Source organism: Epargyreus clarus, unplaced genomic scaffold (assembly GCF_041222505.1).
Source record: "Epargyreus clarus isolate Ecla_fem2 unplaced genomic scaffold, WU_Ecla_fem_2.2 ptg000003l, whole genome shotgun sequence".
Taxonomy (NCBI): Eukaryota; Metazoa; Arthropoda; class Insecta; order Lepidoptera; family Hesperiidae; genus Epargyreus; species Epargyreus clarus.
This window is the reverse complement of record NW_027332211.1, coordinates 13,531,701-13,554,419: the sequence shown is the minus strand read 5'-3', so window position 1 is coordinate 13,554,419 and position 22,719 is coordinate 13,531,701. Positions and strand designations below refer to the sequence as shown.

Genomic DNA, 22,719 nt, shown 5'->3' with positions numbered 1-22,719 from the left:
TGCTATGTTTGCGTCTCCTATATAGCGTAAACGGTCACTGCACTTTGAATTAATAAAACACTACCTTTTAGTACAGAAAGTGTGAAATATGTTTTTTCTTGATTGAAGGACCTTCTCTTAAATGTAGCAACTCCTTTATTGATAATTTTTTTATAACTTAATTGGTATAAAGATAACATTTATTACAATGATAATTTTAGCGTGCTTTATTCACTACACTGTTGCAGATGGTTTTTCGTTTTATACCCCGTGACACCATTTTTTTTAAAGTAGGAGTAACCTATGTTTACCGATACTACTGGCGATTTTATTGTAAGAAACAGTACAGTCCAGCACAGATTTACATTTAAAGACACAACAGGATGTTTATAAACGCTGAAATTTACTTCTATTGTCTTCTGACTGTCGTAGCATCGTAGCATAAATTTTACCCAACCTTTCTATACTGAGACTCTTTTAATTAATATAATATTATCACAGAAATTATATTTATCATCTTATTTTTCTATTCAGGAAAATCGCTAACATTTGCGAAGTATCTGAACAAATATCGTCTATTTACTTGTTTTTATGCAAGTATACTAGTAATATTGCTGTAGCTGCAATATCTTGCAACTGCGCTGAGCTACGGCTGTGAGTTGAAAGCGCTTGGCAATTAGCCCGGAGACATCGGGACGTCGCACTTCTAAAGAATTTCGAACTATCCGGATAAGGATATCGTAGCATGTCTATTTATGTTGATAGACTTATTATGTATATATACCCGGGCACGGGTCTCCTCTCATAATGAGAAGGATTTGGCCATAGTCCACAGCGCTGAGCAAGTGCGTATTGGTGGACCTCACATACCTTTGAGATGTTTTTTAATAAAAATCTCAGGTATGCAGGTTTCCTCACGATGTTTTCCTTCACCGTTTAGCAAGTGATAATTAATTTCTAATACGCACATAACTTTGAAAAATCAGAGGTGCGTGCCTGGGATTTGATCGAGAGACCGAGTTTCTTAACCACCAGGCTATCACTGCTGTTATGTATTTATTTATCCATAAATTCATTATTAAGATAAGTGACAATTGTAAATTACGAATAAAAAAGGAAAAGGGAAATAAATATCAGGTGACGTATCATGCAAGTCGGAAGATAATGAAAATACATTAAAAGATAATGTATTTACATTATCTTTCGACTCGCATGGCACATTTTTATACAAAAGATAATCTGAATAATAAAATATGTATAAAAAAATATAAAATAAAAAATATGTACTACAGTAGATACTTATAATCTTAAAAAATACGCTTATATAGGGACTTTTTCTTAGCGTTTTATTTTGAAAATCTTCATTGTTACGAAGTATTCTTTGTTCATTATTTTCAAGTGGTTGAGTATCGTTATTTCATCTACACTGTATTACGTCTTTATTGCTTTTGTTGTCTTTAAAATCCCTGAAAGGCATTTCGGAGCGGCGAAGCGTAGCCAATTATATGAAACTAGATTCGTTCGTAGCTCTTCCTCCTTATATTGGTTTTGTGTATTTCGACCAGCAAAGCCATCTGCAACAAATAAAATTAATTTAGTTCATAATGTTTAAATAATAATTCATATTAATGTACTGAATATTAACTATGCGCTATATCCCAGAATCAATAGTATTTTAAGTTAAACTGAAAGGAAAAAAATAGTTACTATATAGTAATCTTTAGAGGCTGTAATGTGCTATATACAGCGCCATCGCCAGAGTCCATTGCTCCCGTTTTAAATATCTAATAACCCGTTTTTCCTAGACAATTATATAAAAAGGATCTTCAAATCTGTAAATTAAAGTATTCAGTTACTTTTTAGTAACCAATTTCCTCTTTTACATCGTACATAAAACACCATCATCGTCAGAGTCCATTGATCCCGTTTTAAATACTCAGTAACCCGTTTTCCCAGACTGGGCTAGTCGTTTGTCTCAGTGGCGTATTGTTGCGCAATGCCCAATCCTTTCAGCGTTGGCGCTGTCTCTACAATTCCCTTACGACGGAAACATTGCGACGTAGCTGAAAGCGGCACACAATTATATACAGTTCACAACACTAAAACATTGCGGGTTTGGATTTTGTGTTTTATGGACAATATCTGCGGTTTTTTTACAGAGATATTTATACGAAGCATATGATTACCTAGATTACGATGATATTGTTAAGCATGTATTTTTTCTTTTGCTATTTAAGTTATTTTTCCGCGTATACATGTCGTATCGGGTGTAGGCAGTTCCACTGTAATCGAGCTATAGAGAGTCTTAAAATCTGTCTAATATATTGTAATATCTAATTATTAGCTCATTATTTAGGGCGCCTGTACAGTTGTTAATTTTTTTAATGGACAGCTAACAGACAGGCCGGTAACTAACGCATTTATTATAAATAATCATTTTCGATTAGACCATAGCGTCAAATATCGTCAATTGTTAACATTAACGACATTGATCCAACCTGTTCAAGCCGCATCGTTCGTTGCGTCATGGGGTGGATGTCGCACCCCTCCTCAAATAGTCGTCGGATCCAGTATCTAGTGTGTACACATTTTCTCCCTCAAAGTAGCAGTGTAGCAGTGTTTGCGAAGCTATGTTCTGGTTGGTAAGGAAAATGGAAATGAGGTGAGATTTTTTGGTAGAACTACTTTTCTGTTTCGACTTAGTTACAGTGTAGCTGCAGTTACTACAATATATAGTTAAATGTTATGAAAAGTTTATCAAAACACCCTAGTCTTGCAACAGTGGTTTTTATCCGGTAAAAAACTCAGTATCACGAACACTCTGGCGTCTTGGAGGGTAGTGAGACTTGTGAGCACTCGTACCTGAAAACGGCTCGCAATTACACCAAGTCTTACGACACAGTTTCAAAGAATTTGAGTTTTGAGGGCAGCGTGGGAATGCGCTAATCGTAATCATTTACTGTCAGGATCTACGAATCTCCAGATAGGTTACAAGCTTTATAGGTAACATCACGTTTAGTCTACTTGTAAAATTAAGTACGTACTTCTTTAAAATTCCTATATCGTTTGCCATGTTTGCATGATTGGCCTTTTATTTATTTATTTATTTATTGAGACATACCAACAGCAAAACATATAAACACATTTACATTAAACATACAACCAGACAGATAATACTTATATGTAAGCCAATTATAGGCATGTACAGCAATCTCTTAAATCTAGTATTACTGTTAAAGCAGTTACAATTTAGTTATTATAATAGTATATAATATAAGTAAAATATAAAGAAGAAAGAAAGCCTTTTGCGGCAGACTTCATTTTACTACACTTTACTACAACATAACATCACAAACATTTGGCTTGATCAAAACCTATGCTACAAGCACTTGCAAACCTACAACTACCAAGTCAACGCTCTATCTACTCTATTGAAGTTTTTGGTCATTTAGCAAGTATGAGGACGCGGCAAATTAGTCATGTGTTTGATTTTATATTAATTTGGTATTTAATTTCAACAACATCAATAAAGATGTAACTGCAGTGACATTTTTGTTTTATAACAATGTCCGTGACAATAAAATGTAATGTTACATTTTGCATACAGTCTTGGCAAGCAGATTGACACGTGTCCTTAAGCTGAAAAACTGGGACTTAAAATATGCTAAGATAAAAGTAACCCAGTCCGTTCGTAAAAATCTTTTACTTGTACTTTTTACTACATGAGGAAATTAGTTAAGGTATTCATCAAATGTAATGGGAATAGTAATAGGAAATGTTTATCCTGTTGTCATTTCATGTAAGTGTTCACTGACTTGTTGTCTTTTGAATGATTGAGCATTGGTTTCCCTTTTTATATCCCACTGTTGGGCACGGATCTATCCCAAGTCTTCATACCTCTGCCACGCTATGGATGACCATTGCGTATTGTTTCATAAAACATAAGCAACAAATGAAAAAATTAAGAACTTGTTTACGTTTAATTAGTAGGCTATACATATTTTTGCTTCATTTGTGGTGCCGTGAAAAGTGGTAGAATCATAGAAAAGAAAATCAAGTAGAAGTGGTAAGTACCGGCGAATGTATCGGAACCGTTGTCGCCAAACTCACACTTGCGTTTTTCTTGTTACATATAACACTACTAAAGTAAATATCATTTTATTGGTCATTTATAGTTAACTCGAAAGTATTCTAAAATATACAGAATGAATATGTAAAAACAACTTAGGCGCATATAATATTAAAGTTTATTTTTCTACAACACATAAAAGCATTTACGTCATTTAGTATTTGAAAATGTAGTTCCGCTACTTGACCATAGATGGCAGTGATTGGGCTTTATGCAATTATAGCCCTAAGCGCTTTAAACTTACGGACCAAACTTGCGTAATATTTCTCCTACTGGAATAGTGACAAAAGAGTTTATTTACGATAAAATTATCGATACTCATCGATTTACTGTGCTAGCTATAAATGTAGAATAGAATTAAAATTAAACAAGGATTAATTATTAAAAAGTAAAATAAAAAACATAAGTATTACATCCTAAAAATGAATGCACGAAACGAAAATGTTCCCGAAAGCAGACCGATGCTGTTGAAAAGGGCAGCTTAAGATTTTGTTACATATATAGAGTAACAGATGAAGTTTTTAGCTATTTAAGCTGCCGCAGATTTTAAATTTGTTTTAAAAATATATTATAAAAAAAATAGTTAGGTTAAAATGTTCAAGACTCTAAATACTACGTACTACATAGTTAACGTATTTTTGTACATAGATATATTTTGTAAATGATATAAAGTAAATATATAAATGTTAAACATTTAGTAATTGTTCGCATCCTTAACAATTATATAGCATCGGTCTATTTCTCCTTACTAGTAGCACTCATAAATCCAAGCCATCGAAAAATAATGAGATATGTCATGAGAGATATGATATGTGAGTACACCTCAGCTATGTCAGTTACAGCTATTACGTAGTAGGTATTACGATACTTTTTGCCGCAAGAACCTAATTTTAGATTTATATAATTTTATTTTCTAAATATAATATTTTCCCTTTATAATAATGTATATTGTAAAATATCGATAAGAAAAATTATACTTGCCCCCATCACTTATTGAGTAGCGTGGATTCTTCTAGACGTTTTGGTATGGTGGAATCAATTAAAAAATGAACTTTATTTGAAAGCATTAAGGTTGATGTTAGCGTGACTATGTGGAAATTATTTTTAAATTTGATATTTTTAAGATTTTAGGAAATATAAAATAAAATTGTACTCAGTGATGGTACGAAACACCTCCATTTTTAATTGTCTTCTTTCTGCTATCATTTTTACATTCCAAAATAGCATAATATGTCTTAATAATTTATTTTATAGAATTTGACAAACATCTGTCTCGAACCGACGCTCAAACATGAGTAGACTCGTTTGAAGGCAAGTGAGAGTAACAACGCCTAGTAGTGGAAGCCGCGCCACGCCTACTTAGCACTTCCACTTGTTTTTTCTGTTCCATGGGTAGAATCCTTTCATCTTTTCTTCTTTCGCCAGCTGAAAGGTGTTCTAAAGTGGTTGGTACGTAGCTGAACGTCGCTCGTAATTATACTGAACCTTACAAAACTGTGTTTCTACGGTTCTGTAAATTTCATATTCGTTTTAGAAAGATGGTGGACTATGGTACATGACGATATTTAATGAATACGCATAGAATCAACGATAACATATTTACGTTATTTTATTTGTCAGTATTGCCTCCTTGTACAAAAATATGTCACTTTATATATTACCTCTTAGAAGCTTACTTAACTGTATTGTACTTTATTGTTATGATTTTGTTATTTCACGCTTTAAAGAAATATTTAGAAAGTTTTGTACAGATACAGTAATTCTATGTTTTGACGGCAGAACAGTCTTATCAGTAGTATCCTGATCACTGATCCTTTAACGAATCTTTATCCTGCACGGCTGTTCTCAAGATTGGCGATATAGACAGTCTTAAAAGAAGTCTACATTTTCTGGCAAAAAGAGTTGTTATTGTGGTCCAAACAGCTATAAGCTTTGGTATCTTGCATGCCAGCTTACATCTGCCGTGCATAACAATTTCAATGAACGCAACCCGATTTCCTTTGTTTTTCATTCCCCCGGTGCTTTAAGGAGACGTCCTGCATAAATGAATACATGATTTATTAATTAGGCTCGACTGAATCTGGTCGCCATTTTTGATCCTGCGTCAGACAATATTTCGGGGGTATTAATGTGTATCTTGTGTGAGGAAGGGTCATACGCTCTGTTATGAACCAAAATAAATTTTCATTTTCAAAAAGTTTATTACCGACAGTTTTTATGCTCATACCCATTTTTTTAATTTACATAAAAATCGATCAATGGAATGCGGATCACACAGTTATTATTTGATACTTTTTAAATATAAAAACTGCTTTTAATCGATCGATGGCGATAACAGTTAGTTTATTTTTACGATACATTTATATTTCAAATTTGGATTTTAAAGATAGTTGAGCCAATGACATACGACCGGCAAGGTAACACCGCTACACCTATTTCTAGCATGAAGTCTAATTGAAAAAAACAACGAATATTTTAGGTAACCCGTTAGCTGTAGGTAATTGGTACATTAATTTTTACTGATAACGTTTACTTAACAAAACTTAATATTTATTTACGCCTCTAATTTATAGTATATTTTCCAATTTTACAGCCACAGGCTACAGCACACAAAACATTCAGTCCAAAATCCAATAACGGGAAAGTAGTAAATTTCAAGCCACGAAGCGTAAGGGGGTCGTAATCGGCTGGCTGTGGTTATCTCGATGTGTGGAACGATAACGGGAAACTTATGTGATTTCTCCCGTTTTCCTCCTTGTTTCGGATACATTTATCACAAAATATTATCGATCATAACACGTCCATTTCGAGGGTGTCATAATGGTGTAAGAAATATTGGATAAACCTAAGATTTGAAATCAGTTTCCATCTGATGATAATTATTCACTACTGTCTATGGATGTTTGTAATGAAACCCAGATAGTAAAGTTGTTTATTACTCGTAGGTCAGTTACAACTGCATTCCTAACTCTGAGGGATAAGTTGGTATGCCTATGTGTCTATCCTTTAACTAACATCCTTTAAACCAGAAATCAACAGCGCGCTAGAGCTTAACCCTATTGTAATTACGAGTAGATAGAAATAGGTATGGCGGTAATGCCACCGGAGGCAAAGTACTAGCTTGTATCACCTTCATCTATTCGGCAAAATATATATATATATATAACGCTTAACTATCAAGCTTAAACTTGTTTTCGCAGTTCTGCCTGCGTGCACTCCCGCAGACTCCTAAATATTTTGAGGATGAAATATCGTGCACGGGGTTAAGGAGCGTGTGGTCTTGCGGGGAAGCTCCTTCTATAATATATTATCTTATCTGAAGACGCATAAACGATTTACCGATTCCCGACCATGCGATGAATTTTTCATTAGTCTTCCTACACATCTATCGAGATATCAATTACTAAGAGATTACATAGAGCCACATGATCACTTTGCAATGAGTCTTTGGGCCGTCACTAGCGAACTAGTCCATCGAAATGTTACAAATTTTAGTAGAGTCACAGGATGCAATTTTATTCTTAATGTTCTTATTTTAAAGACGGCGGCCTATGGATAAGAATTGCGACAGCACAAATTAGAATTTAGCTTTATGTACACATAGATTTAGAGATGTTTTTCGCTGCTTTCACTAACTTGACATAAAAAAAATAAAACTCTGTCCTTAGGCAATTGAAACCCAAATCTTACATTTTAGTAGACTAATCCATTATCTTGTGTAAATATTCTGTCAAATCGAAGGAAATCACAGACCACTATTTCATTTAGTTGTGTCAGTTTTACCGTACATTTAGTTTATTTATTCATGAATAGCGTCACTCTCCCATCACTCGTAAAGTAGAAAAAGCTCTGTTTATGGCGCTATCACATTCGTGGGCGGCACTTAAAACTTTTACAGCCAGTTTTATTGGCTCGGACAAGTGCTTATATTTTAGTTCTAGTTGTGCTGTACTCTCTAGTATACAACGAATATGCTAGATCAGGGGTTCCCAATCTTTTGTAACCCGCGGCGCAGTTACAAGTTTAATATTCTTTCAAGGCGCCCTGTGCCCTGTCCTAGCTAACTATTTGAAGAAGACAGTCGAAAGAAATAGGTAACTACAATAATAGTAGTTACCTTAGGTTGATCGAAACGAATTTAAAACACCACAATATGAAATTGTACAATACGTTATTATAAAATAATTTAAACGGAAAACAACAAGAAAGACTTGAGAAAAAACAAAAATTAAATACGATATGTATTCAGTCAAATCAATGTGAAGGGTGAGCTGTGATCTCCGCGCAGTTTTTCAAAGCGGGGAATATCACTTGACACTGCTATTCTGCTGTTAAATTTGGATATTCATTTTGAATCGCTGACCAAAACGCCAATATTTGTGGTGTCCAATGATTAGTCATTAGAGGATCGACTCACGGCGCCCCTCTTTACTTTCTACGGCGCACCAGGGCGCCGCGGCGCACACTTTGGGAACCCCTGTGCTAGATTATATCATAAAACAACTAAAAATAAGTAGTATATTTATTTTATTTTTCTTTTATATAGAATTAAAATATTAAGCCATTAGTTCTATCAATATCATCGTCAAAATGAATTAATATTTGGCCTCTTTTGGCAGAATATTCTGCATGATAAGGAGGAGTAAGAAAAGGCGTACTTTATTTGAAACACTGATATTAAAAACTTATGATTACGACATTGAAGTTAGTAGTATGTCATTGTAGCAATCGTACTCACTGTCATGAACAGCTCAGAGGAGAATTTAGAGTAGTTACACATTGAGAATTTTTTAAAGAGAACTCTCAGTGTGTAGCTTTCTTCATGATATTTCCTTTTCATCATTAAAACGTGTTATATTTAATTTCTAATACATAGCAACGACGAAGTTGGTATCGATATTTAACTTCAAATAAGCGGCAACGTATGAAGTTGGTAACTGTAGAGTAGTTTTGCTTTATACTATATACTCGTACAAGTGTTTCTATTTTCAGTCCAGTTGTGGCGTGTATTGTAGTTGTTTCAACTGTACCGTTGTTCACAAGTAGCTATGTACGGGTAGTTCTATTGTTCGTTTCAGTGGACAGTTGAAGTATTGTTGTTGAACTTCCGACTATTTATATAGGATTAGTTGGATTGTTAGCTGGGTTTAAACATATTGTTCATAGAGTAACAATAATATGTGATATATAATTTTTTTTCACGTCTCTATTTGTATCAAATGTTACATAAATATTTACTTATGTGATTTCATCTAACAGTAGTGACGTCATACGCAGAAAATAATAATAGAACGTATCAAAAAAGATGATGGTTAGATATACCGCGGCTTATTACCGCTATTCCCCTTGTCATATTATATTGCATTATGTTGGTCCTCTCTAATATACATATAAGGCCTAACTGTGGATGATTTATGATGCTTTCACCCTTATAACGTTAGATATAGTCTAGAAAAGATTAAAAGTCGATAACTTTATTATTTGTCCATATGGGTGGCATCACTGTCATACCTGTTTGCTTTATACCATAGCTAGGTGTAGGCCAAAAGGTGTTGTTGTACAGACTCGGGCGAAATAAGGCGTCAGAGACAAATTAGTGTAAGACTTCATAAATGATTTTTATTAATTAACTAAACATAATTATTTATTGTTAGTCAAATACCCATTTATGCTAACATATTACAACTTCACAGAATAATGTAAAGACTTGCAGCCTTATTTATAGAAAATAATATCATACAGTCATTGTTTTATGAGCTAAAAGCTCTAAAAGCCTACATAACACTTAGTAACGCAAATATGATCAATACACATTAGAGATGCGCCGAATATTCGGTTGATATTCGGTATTCGGCGTATTCGGCAACTTTTTTGCTATTTGTATTCGGCCGAATTATTCGGTTTTGGTGCCGAATATATTCGGTTCGAGTATTTCTATTTTCTTGTGTACACGACATGGTACAGGAATAAAACACAAAACTTCTGTTATAATACAAGTAAAACTCAAATCCTATGAAGAATATGTTGAATAAATCTAATAAAATAAAGCGATTAAACTTCAAAACTTCAAATCAACATTTATTTTGAAACCTCAAGTCAACACATTTATTACTTAATCTATAGTTTGTATAGTGAACATTTATTTTAAACCTTAAAGCAGTATTTATTTTTAAAACTCAAATCAACATTTTAAAGTGTTAATGAACACACATAATTAACAAACTGACAATAAAGAAATGGTTAACCGATAAATTCGGCCGAATATTCGGTTCGGTAAAGGTTAAACCGAATATTATTCGGTATTCGGTTATTCGGTGAAACCACTATTCGGCGCATCTCTAATACACATACATGTTTTTATTGGTCGTAGAACCATTTCACCTAATATCCTACCGTTCCACCTGAAATTAAAACCACTCTCATGGGACGATACTGGCGGCAATCAACGTAAAGTGATGACGTGTTATATTTGCCCATGGGACCTATTTACATAACCCGTGTACCAAACAACTCGTTAAAACTTTGTATTGAGTTCCAATCTCGAAAATACGTAGTAATTATAATTTACATGATTTTTTACGTAATAGAAGTAGTGGGTAAATGGATTTTCTATCAAAATTAAGTGGTAATTGCTGCTTAGCTGAACATTATTTTGTAACTAATCCCAAATGAGATAGGGGCCTTACACGAGGTTAAGCCTACGTTACTACCCTTGAGAAATAAGTTAAAATGTTTTATACTGTTCTCATTAGTCATTTTTATTAACCACAACTTTATTACACTGTTCTAATAAGAAAACAGCACCTTACACTTAGACTTCTATTTTTCTTTAGCTCAAATCAGGACATTGGTCACTTCTAAGGCACGACACTGAGTCCATCACCATTATAAGGCAGATATAGCAATGGTTCCACCGTAGTCAAACCACTAAGGTTTGACTACGAGGCACCCATAGATTAGTAAAGATACTTCGCCGCCTTGAAATTGACTGAAGCCATAAACGGCTTATTTTAGTAAGTTCTTTTTTTGAATTCTTGACAAATAAAAACATTTTTAGAGAACATTTACGAATAAATAACCAATACTGCGTAATTTACGTAATAAATAAATAATTGTTTCAAATATTTTAGGGACATTTTAGCACGGAGACGTGGCAAAACTTTTTTACGCAAATATTTCAATTCTCAAAACTGGGTACATTTTCTTGTTAGGAGTGAGTGATCTTTACTAATCTATGGAGGCGCCTTCATATTTTAGTTGGCCGTACCTTTACTAAAATTTTTGCATACGGCGTTTATGTTTAACGTTGGTATAATATAGGCAATGTAATACTCCCATGCTCTACACATAGGGCTCTCTACCCATGTATGCTGAAGATTAACAATATCATTATAGAGCCACGCTCTCGTGAAATCGAATTTCATCCCAGCATCCAATATCCGGAACCACATACCTACTAGAATATACTTGTGGAATATTCAATTATAAATCAAGTATGGTTGAGGATCGCGGATTTAAATTCATATTATCAATACTGAAATGTTAACGAGCTCTTACTAGAAGTGCCTGTTAACAAACGAAATGTTTATTAAACAGAAAATATGCCGAGTTTATTTAAATTAAAAGGAAAGTCTATTTTAATTACAAAAGTAATGAGAGTATTTGCCTTGAAATACCAAAATGGAGGTTTTTTTATTACGTTTATTGTTTTAGTATTAGTAACTGATAGTTACTAGGTGTGGCGTTGGTACTTCCGAAGTGGAGCCACCTTCATTGATTATTTTTTTAAGTTGGTATTTTTTAATATTCAGTTTTTGAATAAGGTTAAAAAGATCTGTTCATAAACGGATCACCAATATGTGTAATAACAAATGTTTATAATTTAGGTGTGGCAATAGTACCTTCGCAGTCGAACCACTAAGGGTTCATCAACCACGTTCATTAATTATTTTTGTAAGTTGGTAATCTAAATATATATAACTCAAAGGTGACTGACTGACATAGTGATCTATCATCGCACACCCCAAACCACTGGACGGATCGGACTGAGATTTGGCATGCAGGTAGATTTTATGACGTAGGCATACGCTAAGAAAGGATTTTGATCAATTCTACCCCCAAGGGAATAAAATAGGGGATGAAAATATTACTTCGTAACGCGAGCGAAGCCGCGGGCAAAAGCTCGTTTCTTTTTTTCATTCATTTTTAAAGGTAAAAAAAAGAAAAGTTTATAAAAGGAGCACAAATGTGTGTAACAACAAATATTAACAATGGTAAAACTTGTTAATGGACGCTTCGTAATTGTGATAAAGACTTACTGCTACATATTTATGACATTAAATATTCTCCAAGTTACTGCTTTGGTTGTGAAATGTGAACTCTGAACACATTAAAGAACCGTCGAAGGACGTAAAATAAAATGGCAAGATATTTTCAGAAATAAATCCGCCAAAGGAAAAACTCGAAAAATTTAAGCCGACGGAAAAGTTTTGAATTGTGTTGCGAGGCTTTAGACGCATGATTTCTGAACATTTGTTTGAATAGGCCTTTTGGTATATCTACGAGTATGTCTACTTTTATGCAGCACAAACAAATAACAAGTATTATTTTTTGTTGTATACTTACGTTGCTTTTTTCCGTAACACTTTAAAAAGGTTAAAGTATATACAGATAACGTATTGACATAACATGTGACACATTGTTATTGCAACCTATTCATACCAACTTAATATGGGTCTCCCCTTGCCAATAAAGATATACTGTGGCCTCTATGCTGGTACAGTGCGAACTATTCTTATAGTCATGGTTTTAGTTAGGTATAGGCATACCTAAGAACCGAAACTTAATCAGTTTTCGTTCTTAGGTACCTTTTCCTGTGTTGTTTTTTTTTATAATATAAGAGTAGCAGACGAGCATACAATCCACCTGATGGTAAGTGGCTTCTGCCGCCCATGGACATCTGTAATCAATAGATATGATTAGATATTCCCACCTGAGGTCGACCACAGATGCGCCGCTACTCCTGAGGACTAAGCTGGAAACGAAAAGTATATCTCCCTTACCACACCCTTCAAACCAGAACACAACAGCGCTTAACACTGTTGTCATTAGGTAGAAATAGGTGTGGCGGTGGTGCCGCCGGAGTCGAACCACAAAGGGTTCTACCACCTTCAAATGTAATGTTTTAAGTATTAGAAAATAATGAACATGTAATAGGTAGGTTTAGGGGTGAAAAGAAAATAATAATAATAAAACTTTAATGCAAGAGAATTCATCAGGTTTTTGTAGTCCATTAAATCATACCTTACTATCGTAGCTATACTGGTCTACCACCAACTTCGAAAACGACAAGAGTTTGCTCTGAAGTTGATCACAAAAGCATCATAAACGGTAAACTAGTAATTACATTACGTCGTTAATGGATTCATAGGCTACTCCGGTACCGTGTGAGAGCGACGGCTTGGTAATGGATTGCTAATATTGGCTAAATCTCGTAAGTTCTCCCCTTCGCTGGATAAGCCGAGCGTCTCGTCTTTTCTAAAGGCATGCTCACAGTGGTACTCAATCTTTGTACCTTAAAATAGAAACTTATAAGCCCTCTAAAGCTGTTTGTTAATAGTCTCAGAAATATAAAAGTAATCTCAGAAATTTTGAAGGTACTTATATTATTTGATTTTTTTAATGTACTCGTATTTTTCTCAAATGATATTAAATTGATGACGTATGCCAGTTTGCCGCTAAATACAACGAAAAGAATTTACAAAATGACAAATGAAATAAATAATTTTTATTAAGGGTGGAAAGACATATACATGATAAGAATATACAAAAATACAATTTAAGTTAATACAGAGATATGTCAGTCAGCGTTAGCTGGGATTGAACCCATTACACCGAATCAATATTCCAATAGGTCGTATTTTTAATATTAAAACAGTACTTTACTTTTGAGTATATCATACCTATCACTAAGGGTTGACTAACGTTTTACGACAAACCCATGAATGGCGAAGGGTGTCGAAACAATAAGTAAAGTAGCAGCGCCCATTCTGCGGTAAAGGGCTAAGGGCAAATCCTAGCTGAATTAGATGCCTTTCGGATTTATTGGCCGTCATTCATTTAAGGAACTTATCGACAGAACTGGCTATTTGCATTTAAAACAAAAGCCATTGAATCGTAAGCGTTTGATCAGCAAAGAGAATTTTGTCGATACAAATGTTGATATTATCCAGTAAGAATGTTTTTGACAAATAACAATTTGTTGTAAGCTTAATATGGTATTTTGTAATCATCTCCAATTAGTAGCCTTGTATACTTAGTTAAGTTGCAATGCTCTATTCAACACCTCAGCGTTCCCCTCAAACTAACATACAGGAGCAGGCGTTACTGCCAGTGTAAACCCAAAAAAGTTGCTTGCACGTCAATGTGGTTTTAGAAATCGACTCACATACAATTCTATCATTTTTCTCGTATATAAAATTCACTATGTTACCATAAGTACCATACTCATAGTAATCTCTTGTTTTAACATAAAATAGAAATAACAAACGAGCACGCAATCCACCTGATGGTAAGTAGTCATTGCCACCGACATCTGTAACCAGCTCCATATAGAATATTGGTTTTACCTGAAGTTGACCAGAGAAGACTTGATGTCTTGTCTTATTGCCTCATGATATATACCTAAGTCTGCCGGCATTCACATCCTTCTAATGAAACCTAGAACTGTTTTATGCTAGAAGTAGGTGTAGCAGTGGCATCTCCCCGGTCAAAGCATGATTTTAATAATATGTTTTTCTTTCAACATTGAATTCAAAGTAAATTCTAATAAATTCATAAATCAACATTACTTACACCTTATTGAAAGAGCAGTTAACTTGTCACGTCGATATTAAATATTTGTCTTCCATTTTGAGCGACATTTCTTTAATGAAAATGAAGAGGGTTTTCACCGAGCCCTTTTACGATCGGCGCGAGGAGTTCCTTGAAATATGAAACAGTGGGGGCGGACAATCGCTGTCGTCGCTACATTTACCACTTATCTAGTAAAAGAGGGAACGTCTTTAAAATTAAATGTCTTTTAAATATATATATTTTTTTTATTAAACGGGCTGGTATACGATGTAGAATAGTCCTCGCGCCCATAAGTATCTGTAACGAAATAAAAGCCCTACATTGAAGGTAGAACCCTTTGTGGTTCGACTCCGGCGGCACCGCCACACCTATTTCTGCCTAATAATAGCAGTGTTAGGCGCTGCTGTGTTTCGTTTTGAAGGGTGTGGTAAGGGAGACATACTTTTTCGAGGCGTTCCAGCTTAGTCCTCAGGGGTAGCAGCGCATCTGGCCGACCACAGGTAGGAATATCTATTCCTATCTGGGGTTGATTACAGATGTCCATGTGCGGCACTTACCATCAGGTGGACTGCATGCTCGTCTGGTACTCCTATATTATAAAAAAAAAATGGAAAAACATGCAAGACGCTTTGCAACTTCTAAAATAATGCCTCATGTAATCGTATGTGTCTAGTTAAACGCGCTTTATTAGATCGAAACAAGTAGGGAGGTAGTTACACCGTAGTGAGTCTGAAAGGAATATACAAGTTATATGTATGTTAAAACTAAAAATTAAATATAATTAAATAATTTCAGCGTATACAAAAGTATTTTACGCATCACATTTGATACTACACATTATTCTCGTACGTTTTCATAAATGTAGTTCGTCTGTATTTGTCGCATGTGTCCCGGATCTTTCTGATAACCTGGCCAGACTGGTGACAGCTATAGCTTGCGTTGTGTTCGTGACAAAGCTCGCCATTATCGCTGCCAGACTCCTTGCTTAGTATTGTCTGTTTTCTTCACCTTTTCTTTCACATTTAATTCTAACAAAAAGAGAAAAATATAGTTATATTGTCCACTTTTAATTTGTGGTGATGTGTGATATTAAGATACCTAGTATACCAGTGCAATTTATTTCTTTACTAGCTGACCAGGCAAACTTTGTACCGCCTCAAAATCTATTTATCATATATATTTCATATAAAATATAGCTATGTTACTCGTGGATAATGTAGCTTTCGAATGGTGAAAGAATTTTTAAAATCGGTCCAGTAGTTTTTGAGCCTATTCATTACAGTCAAACAAACAAACAAAGTTTTCCTCTTTATAATATTAGTATAGATAAACCTTAGTATTTGTCTTTTATTAACTTGAATTAGTTACTTTAACTTTTAGCTATTTTACCAAGAAACATTTCTTGTTTTATGCTACTTGGTTTAAGTAGCACACCCATCGAACCAAAAACATATAGCGAAATTATTATGTAGCGAAACTTGTACTACTACTGAGTTTCATAGAGCTTGTTTCAAAATTGGCGAAAGCTTTCAACATGTGGAATATAAAAAAATCCAACCTATGTGGGTGCCTACGTCGTAGAAGGAAACTATTGTCTAAATTTTAAGCTTATATCTTCAGTAGTGTAGGCTCTATCATGATGTCAGTCGGTCAGGTAATTCTTTTTCTAAATATACATTACAGTCTACGCCCTTCTTTGGTATCTAAGGGTCTTTCCATTGTGGTTTCCAGTTAACAGTTACAGGCGTTGAATGAGACGATAAAACATTTTATTTCACTACTTTGTTTTTGTTTACTTCAAAGGACGAGCTTCGAAGGGAAATGTGGAGCAGGAAAACAATTTCGGTGCGGTTCAACGCTCTTGTTACTGGCTGGTTCAAATTCTTTGTTATTCAAAATTCTTTGACGACCTAACGTTTGACCATTGTTTCAAAATAACATTTCGGTGGTTTAACTTAGGAAAACCTGTTTGTTTTCTTTGAGTAACATTGTTAAATGGGATTTTTCATTTTATTTTTATATAAAATAAAATCCGGGTCTCGTCCACGTCGCTAGCTAGTTAGTGCTTTACATAGCTTTGAAAACTTATTAACAATCTCTTAGACATGAAAAAAATTACTAAAGGAAAATTGCATAATTAAACCTTTTTTAGATTTCCTTTTTAATTCAACAGTAATGTCGCAAAAGATGCGGTCCCTATATTGAGTGTATCATCTATGATGAGTAAGCATATAGGGTAGGGACTTATAAATATTTAAGGTTAACGTTACCGTTAAATATTTGAAGCTAAGTTAAATATTTATAAGGGTTTTCACACTTTGTTTTTAAACTTTTCGCAACAAGAGACAAATCATGCTTAGTGTGTTACGAAATATGCTTTAGACTTGGGCTTGCCAGGGGAAAAATAGGGTTACATTTTTTACTTAAAACAATAATTCATGAGATAGCTCGCTGTCACCCCTTAGCATACACCAACGGTTTTACCTGAAATTGTTTTAGCCGTTAGAATGGAACACTTACGATTCCAAAGAGATTCAGTGTTGACAGTTATAATACAAAACATTCCCACTTTGTTTCACTTCAAAGCGAGGGTTGATCGTGAATGTGGAGCAGGGAGGGAAACTTTATTGTGCTTCTGTATTCGATTTTGGCGTTACCGCCGCCTAAAATTATTTGTAAGTAAAGGTACAAGTTTCAAACAAGATAGAAAGGGTATTGTGTAGACCCTTTTCACACGAAAACAGTTTTATATGGAAGTAAAGCCTGTTTAAGGATTATCCTGAATATATTGTCGACTCACGTTAAGTTATGAGTGTTGTGTAGATTTCAAAAGTGATAAAACTCTATGACTAGGGTTTAAATAGTTGACAGTTACTTTATTGTTAGAAGACCGGCACTTTTGTGTTTTTTTTAAATAAAGAATGTGGACAGCCGAAAAAATCTAAGATTTGATCTTACACGTTGATTAGTGAAATTAGTTGTAGTATTTGAATTTAATTAGGTTTTATTTTTATTTATAGGTTATTATCTAATTAAATAAGCTGACTTTATTTACAAAAGACTTTACAAATGTTTGCCTGTCAGAGTTCGAAATTAGATAATTTCAACCAAATTTCAATCATTATCCATTATCAACCCATCACTTACTGCTGGGAACGGGTCTCCTCTCAGAATAAGAAGGATTAGGCCTTAGTCCACCGCGCTGGCCAAGTGCGAATTGGTAGACTTCACATACCTTTGAAAACTATTTTTTTAAGGTCTCAGGTATGCAGGTTTCTTCATGATGTTTTCCTTCACCGTTTAAGCAAGTGATAATTAATTTCTAATACGCACATAACTTTGAAAAATCGGGGGTGCGTGCCTGGGATTTGAACCATGGACCTCTCGATCAAGAGGCCGAGTTTCTTAACCACTAGGCTATCACTGCTTGCTGCTGCTGCAAATTTCAATAACACAGCGTAAATATCACGCGTATTCAGAAATTAATTATTTTGTAAAACGAATTTACGCTTACATGAGTATGATTATAATCCTGATGAATTCTGTTTCGTATTCAGCCAGCATCAAATAATACGAGCCTCTGGGACAAGATCTCTCGCACGGCCTACGTTTTACGATTCGCGAATCGCGAGCTGTTTGTATAATTATATTTTTGCAGAATAATCACAGCTTCATTTACATACTACTCCCAGTTCTCGTTTATGGTTTCTGTAAATTAATTATGTCTACATAATTAGTATGCTAATCCAATTTGAGTACGAGTAGGCTCTTTTTGCTTCTGTGTATGCTTTTGCAGAATTATTTCGTTTTTCGACTTTGTTAAAAATGTTCTCTGAATGGAACTTTTATAATTCTGGAACTTTAATGAATATTTATAAATGTAAAAAGCTGAATAGGCAAGAATCCTTAAAGATCATAAGGTTTACATTAACTTCAGAAAACAGTAAATTAACGTAACGTAACGTAACGTATAAAATATCAATAAATTAAAAAATAAGTTTTTTATTCCCAATTTATAGTAAAAAATGTATGAAAAATATACCTATGTACCTACCTTTGACGACCCGCGTGGAGGAGCGGTCACCATGCCGGTCTGACGCGCAGAGGGTCCCGGGTTCGATCCCCGGCCAGAGGGATGTCTAAATGATGAATTTAGATTTCTGTTTCTGGGTCTGGGTGTTTGTGTATTTGTCTTTGTTTGTGTCCATGGCACCCACGACACAGGGAATCCTAGTGTGGGGCTGGGAGTGTACAAAGCGTTTTTTATGTCGCAATGAAAAAGTGGACGTTGATTTTAATTTATTGATTTAATCCGTAGGTGCATATATCTACATCTCTGTGATCCTTACATTGAAAATTAACTTTTTGTATATTTTGTGACAGGCGTCGGCGGCGGCATGCTAGGCGCGCGGCTGAAGTCATGGATGGAAGCGCAGCTCGGGCGGGCCAAGAAGCGTAAACAGAAGCAGACGCGGCAGACGAGCACCACGCCCACCGGCCCCGCGCCGCCACCGCACCTGTCCTCCCCCGAGAGCGCCTACAGCACCGGGTACTCCACTGACGGCACCTCGCCGGGTACTGCGCCCGCGGTACTCGCCGCGCCGCTCGTAGCGCCCCCGCCGCCGCCCGCACCACCAACCACACATCTGTACCATGAACCGGCGAAAGTAAGTCATCATCCATTATTATTCCACTGCTGGGTCTGGGTCTCTGTTAAAGTAAGAGGAATTAAGGCCTATCGCGCTGGCCAGGTGCAAGTTTAATTGAACTCTCAATAAATTAAAGAAGCGTGTTTGGGATTCGAATCCTATTGAGTTTCTAGACTCAAAATTTTCCTACATTTTTTCTCATCTGTGATATGTATAAATGTATTTTAGTTAGCATCTGGGTTACAGTTGCTTGACTTTCCTTAGCAGTTTCATTTATTATGTAGAGTAAGTTTCATATACAAGAAATTCTCTCTTTCAAACGTCGCAACTTTCAAATAATTTTCGCGAACGTCAAAGAAAACTTTTATCCAAATTATACCTACTGCATAAGTAGATAGGTACGTATCGTGCAATATTGTATTCCTGCCATTTATTTTTTATTTCTCTCCTAACATTAGGTATATAACAGTATGTATTCTTATAGTTGTAAAAGAATATAAAAATATATCTTCCTTCCTCACAGTTATGGACAAGAAAATAACGAGTTTTTCCGCTCGTGGTATCAACGTTTAAATCTAAAATACATCCTCGGTTCGCAACAAAACGTTCAAAGCTCCATTTTGTCAAAGTCTGGGGCTATATAAAACGCCAACTATTTTAAGGATGAAAATTGACCGAGACTACGCCTCGCCTCGCCTCGTAGATAGTAGCTTTCCGTATAAATTTATGTGAGGAATTTCAATTCAGATCAGATGCTGTGCAGTGTGACTGTAAAATTGATTTTATTAAAGTTAGTTACCAATGTGCCAGACGGTAGTCTGTAGTAAGTATACTATTTTCTGTCTATAATGATAAGCAGCTAACAAAATTCTAGTATTTTATAGTCATTGTAACATTAATTCTTGGGTCACTTAAACAAATTTATTCTTACGCAAAGAATACAATTCTACATACCATACTCGTAGTTGGTAGTATTTTTGTTTGAAGAGCTTGGACTTCCGTCTTATTTTCATGAACTGAGGAAAATTAATCACGTATTAAGTGTGATTGATTATAAAAATGTGTCAGGCATATTTATTTATAACATAACATAACATGTAATTTACAGCCTTAACCTAAAACATTACATGTGCTCAAGAATACTTTACATACATTCATAAATCTTGTAAGGTTGTCATGAAATATATCAACATCAGGCATCTGTAAAAGCAGGCGATTGATTAAAGCAGGCGCAGCGCAGTGTGGTGCAGTTGCTGTGCGGCGCGTGCGCAACAAACGTTCTGCCAACAGACGGCCAGGCCTTCTGCCTCCATACCCTCCACGCATATACTGCATCGGAACCTCTATACCACATTTGGCAAGTGCAAGGGGATTATCAATTTTATTATTAAGTAACAGATAGAAATGCACCATTAAAAATAGCTTTCGCCGTAACTCTAATGTATCGAGCCCTATCATACCTGTTACAAAAAGGGATGGGTATAGATAAGGGTAGAACCCAAATTTACGACTGTAGATAAATCTGGCAAGTTTCCTTTGGACTCTTTCCATCATGAGAGAATATTTCTTCTCACAAGGATCGAAAACGACTGCGTTATATTCGAGTCTGGAACGAACGAAGGTATTGTATAGAATGAGCGCTACGTTTGCATCAGTGAAGTTTGAAGCCGTTCTTAAAACAAAACCTAATGTTTTGTGTGCCTTAAGTCTTTTATATGTTGCCTGAAATTTAGTTGCGAATCGAGTGTTAAACCAAGATCACGTATAACGTTTACGCGTTCGAGAGGTTTGTTTTCAAGGTGGTAGGAGTGTATATACGGTAAACGCGATCTGGAAAAGGTTATAATTTTACATTTTTCGCTGTTTAACGATAATCGATTGTCAGAACTCCATTGCAAAATACGATTTATGTCACTTTGCAGAGCTTCACAATCCTGACTATCAACTATTAATTTCAGATCGTCAGCGAACATAAGACATTTTGCAGATGTAACAACCCTCGGCAAATCGTTGATCATTATTAAAAATAGACTACGGCCAAGTGTACTTCCTTGATTGACTCCTGATCGTGTATAATAGAGATAAGATTTATGTGAAAGTAGGTGGACATACTGAGTTCGATTGTCTAAGTAAGAAGCTAATATGAAATTAATAATATGAAAATAATATGAAATTCGGTATTGGTGATTCTTTGTACTGTAAGCATATAAATGGTTAAACCATCAAACATTATTATAAAGATCGTAAGTCATTCTACACTTAAACTTTAACTCAAAGATATAGTCCTACTTGTTTAAGAACACTATACATTAACAGTTAGAATATTTAATACCTTATGAATAACTTAAGAACTAACTCCCAGTATTCAAAAGCTTGGCAGCATTGCCAAAAACTTTTAATTATTAACACCACGAATGCCTATTTATCGTAATTAACCTGAATTTCTCAAACTTTACCTACGAAACCGTCAAAGTTTGAGAAACAAAACGGCCATCGTTTATTTATCCAAACGAGGGTGATTAAGAAATTAAAACTTTGCTTTGAAGCTTAATTGGATTAATTAGGTTGTGGGAATTTTTGAAAGAAAATCCACAGTCGTAAAAATAGACGATAACATTTTTGCGAGACGATAATAAATATTGTTATGTTCATAATTTGAAAAGTTGTATGGTTTAAGAGCTTTACTGTATATTTAAGACTTTAGACTCCAGAGTTAGTATGGAAAGTGATCTTTTATGAATTATGAGTCTGTTACTGTATTACTTATGGTTGTACATATTTATAACAATTACAACCAAAAAACAACCGCGGAGATATACGCGTATACATGAACCCTTTCTTTGTACGAGAACGTGTTGGTACACTTCACACACCCTTGAGAACATTAAGGAGTATTCTTAAGCATGTACCTGTGTTGCTTTAAGATGCTTTCCTTCATTGTTGAAACAAGATTATTCTGAAGTAGAACTCTACGGGGGTTAATTATAGCGGCACCATCACACCAATAGCTGTTTTATAACTGTGGAATAATCTGCTGTGTTAATTTCAATATAATAATATAACACAATAATAATAATATAATACTAATTCAACCTAAAGTTAAGCTAA

The 22,719-nt window shown here is 34.9% G+C and overlaps 1 protein-coding gene across 1 annotated transcript in view; it reads left to right on the top strand.

Moving 5' to 3' along the window:
- The window catches only part of LOC140754635 (uncharacterized), a 33,731-nt gene that overhangs the window by 1,965 nt on the left and 9,047 nt on the right, over positions 1 to 22,719 (top strand). The window contains exon 2 of the mRNA XM_073089645.1: positions 19,346 to 19,629. Coding sequence (XP_072945746.1) covers positions 19,360 to 19,629 — 270 coding nt within the window. The 5' untranslated portion in view covers positions 19,346 to 19,359. The remainder of the gene's footprint in view (positions 1 to 19,345; positions 19,630 to 22,719) is intronic.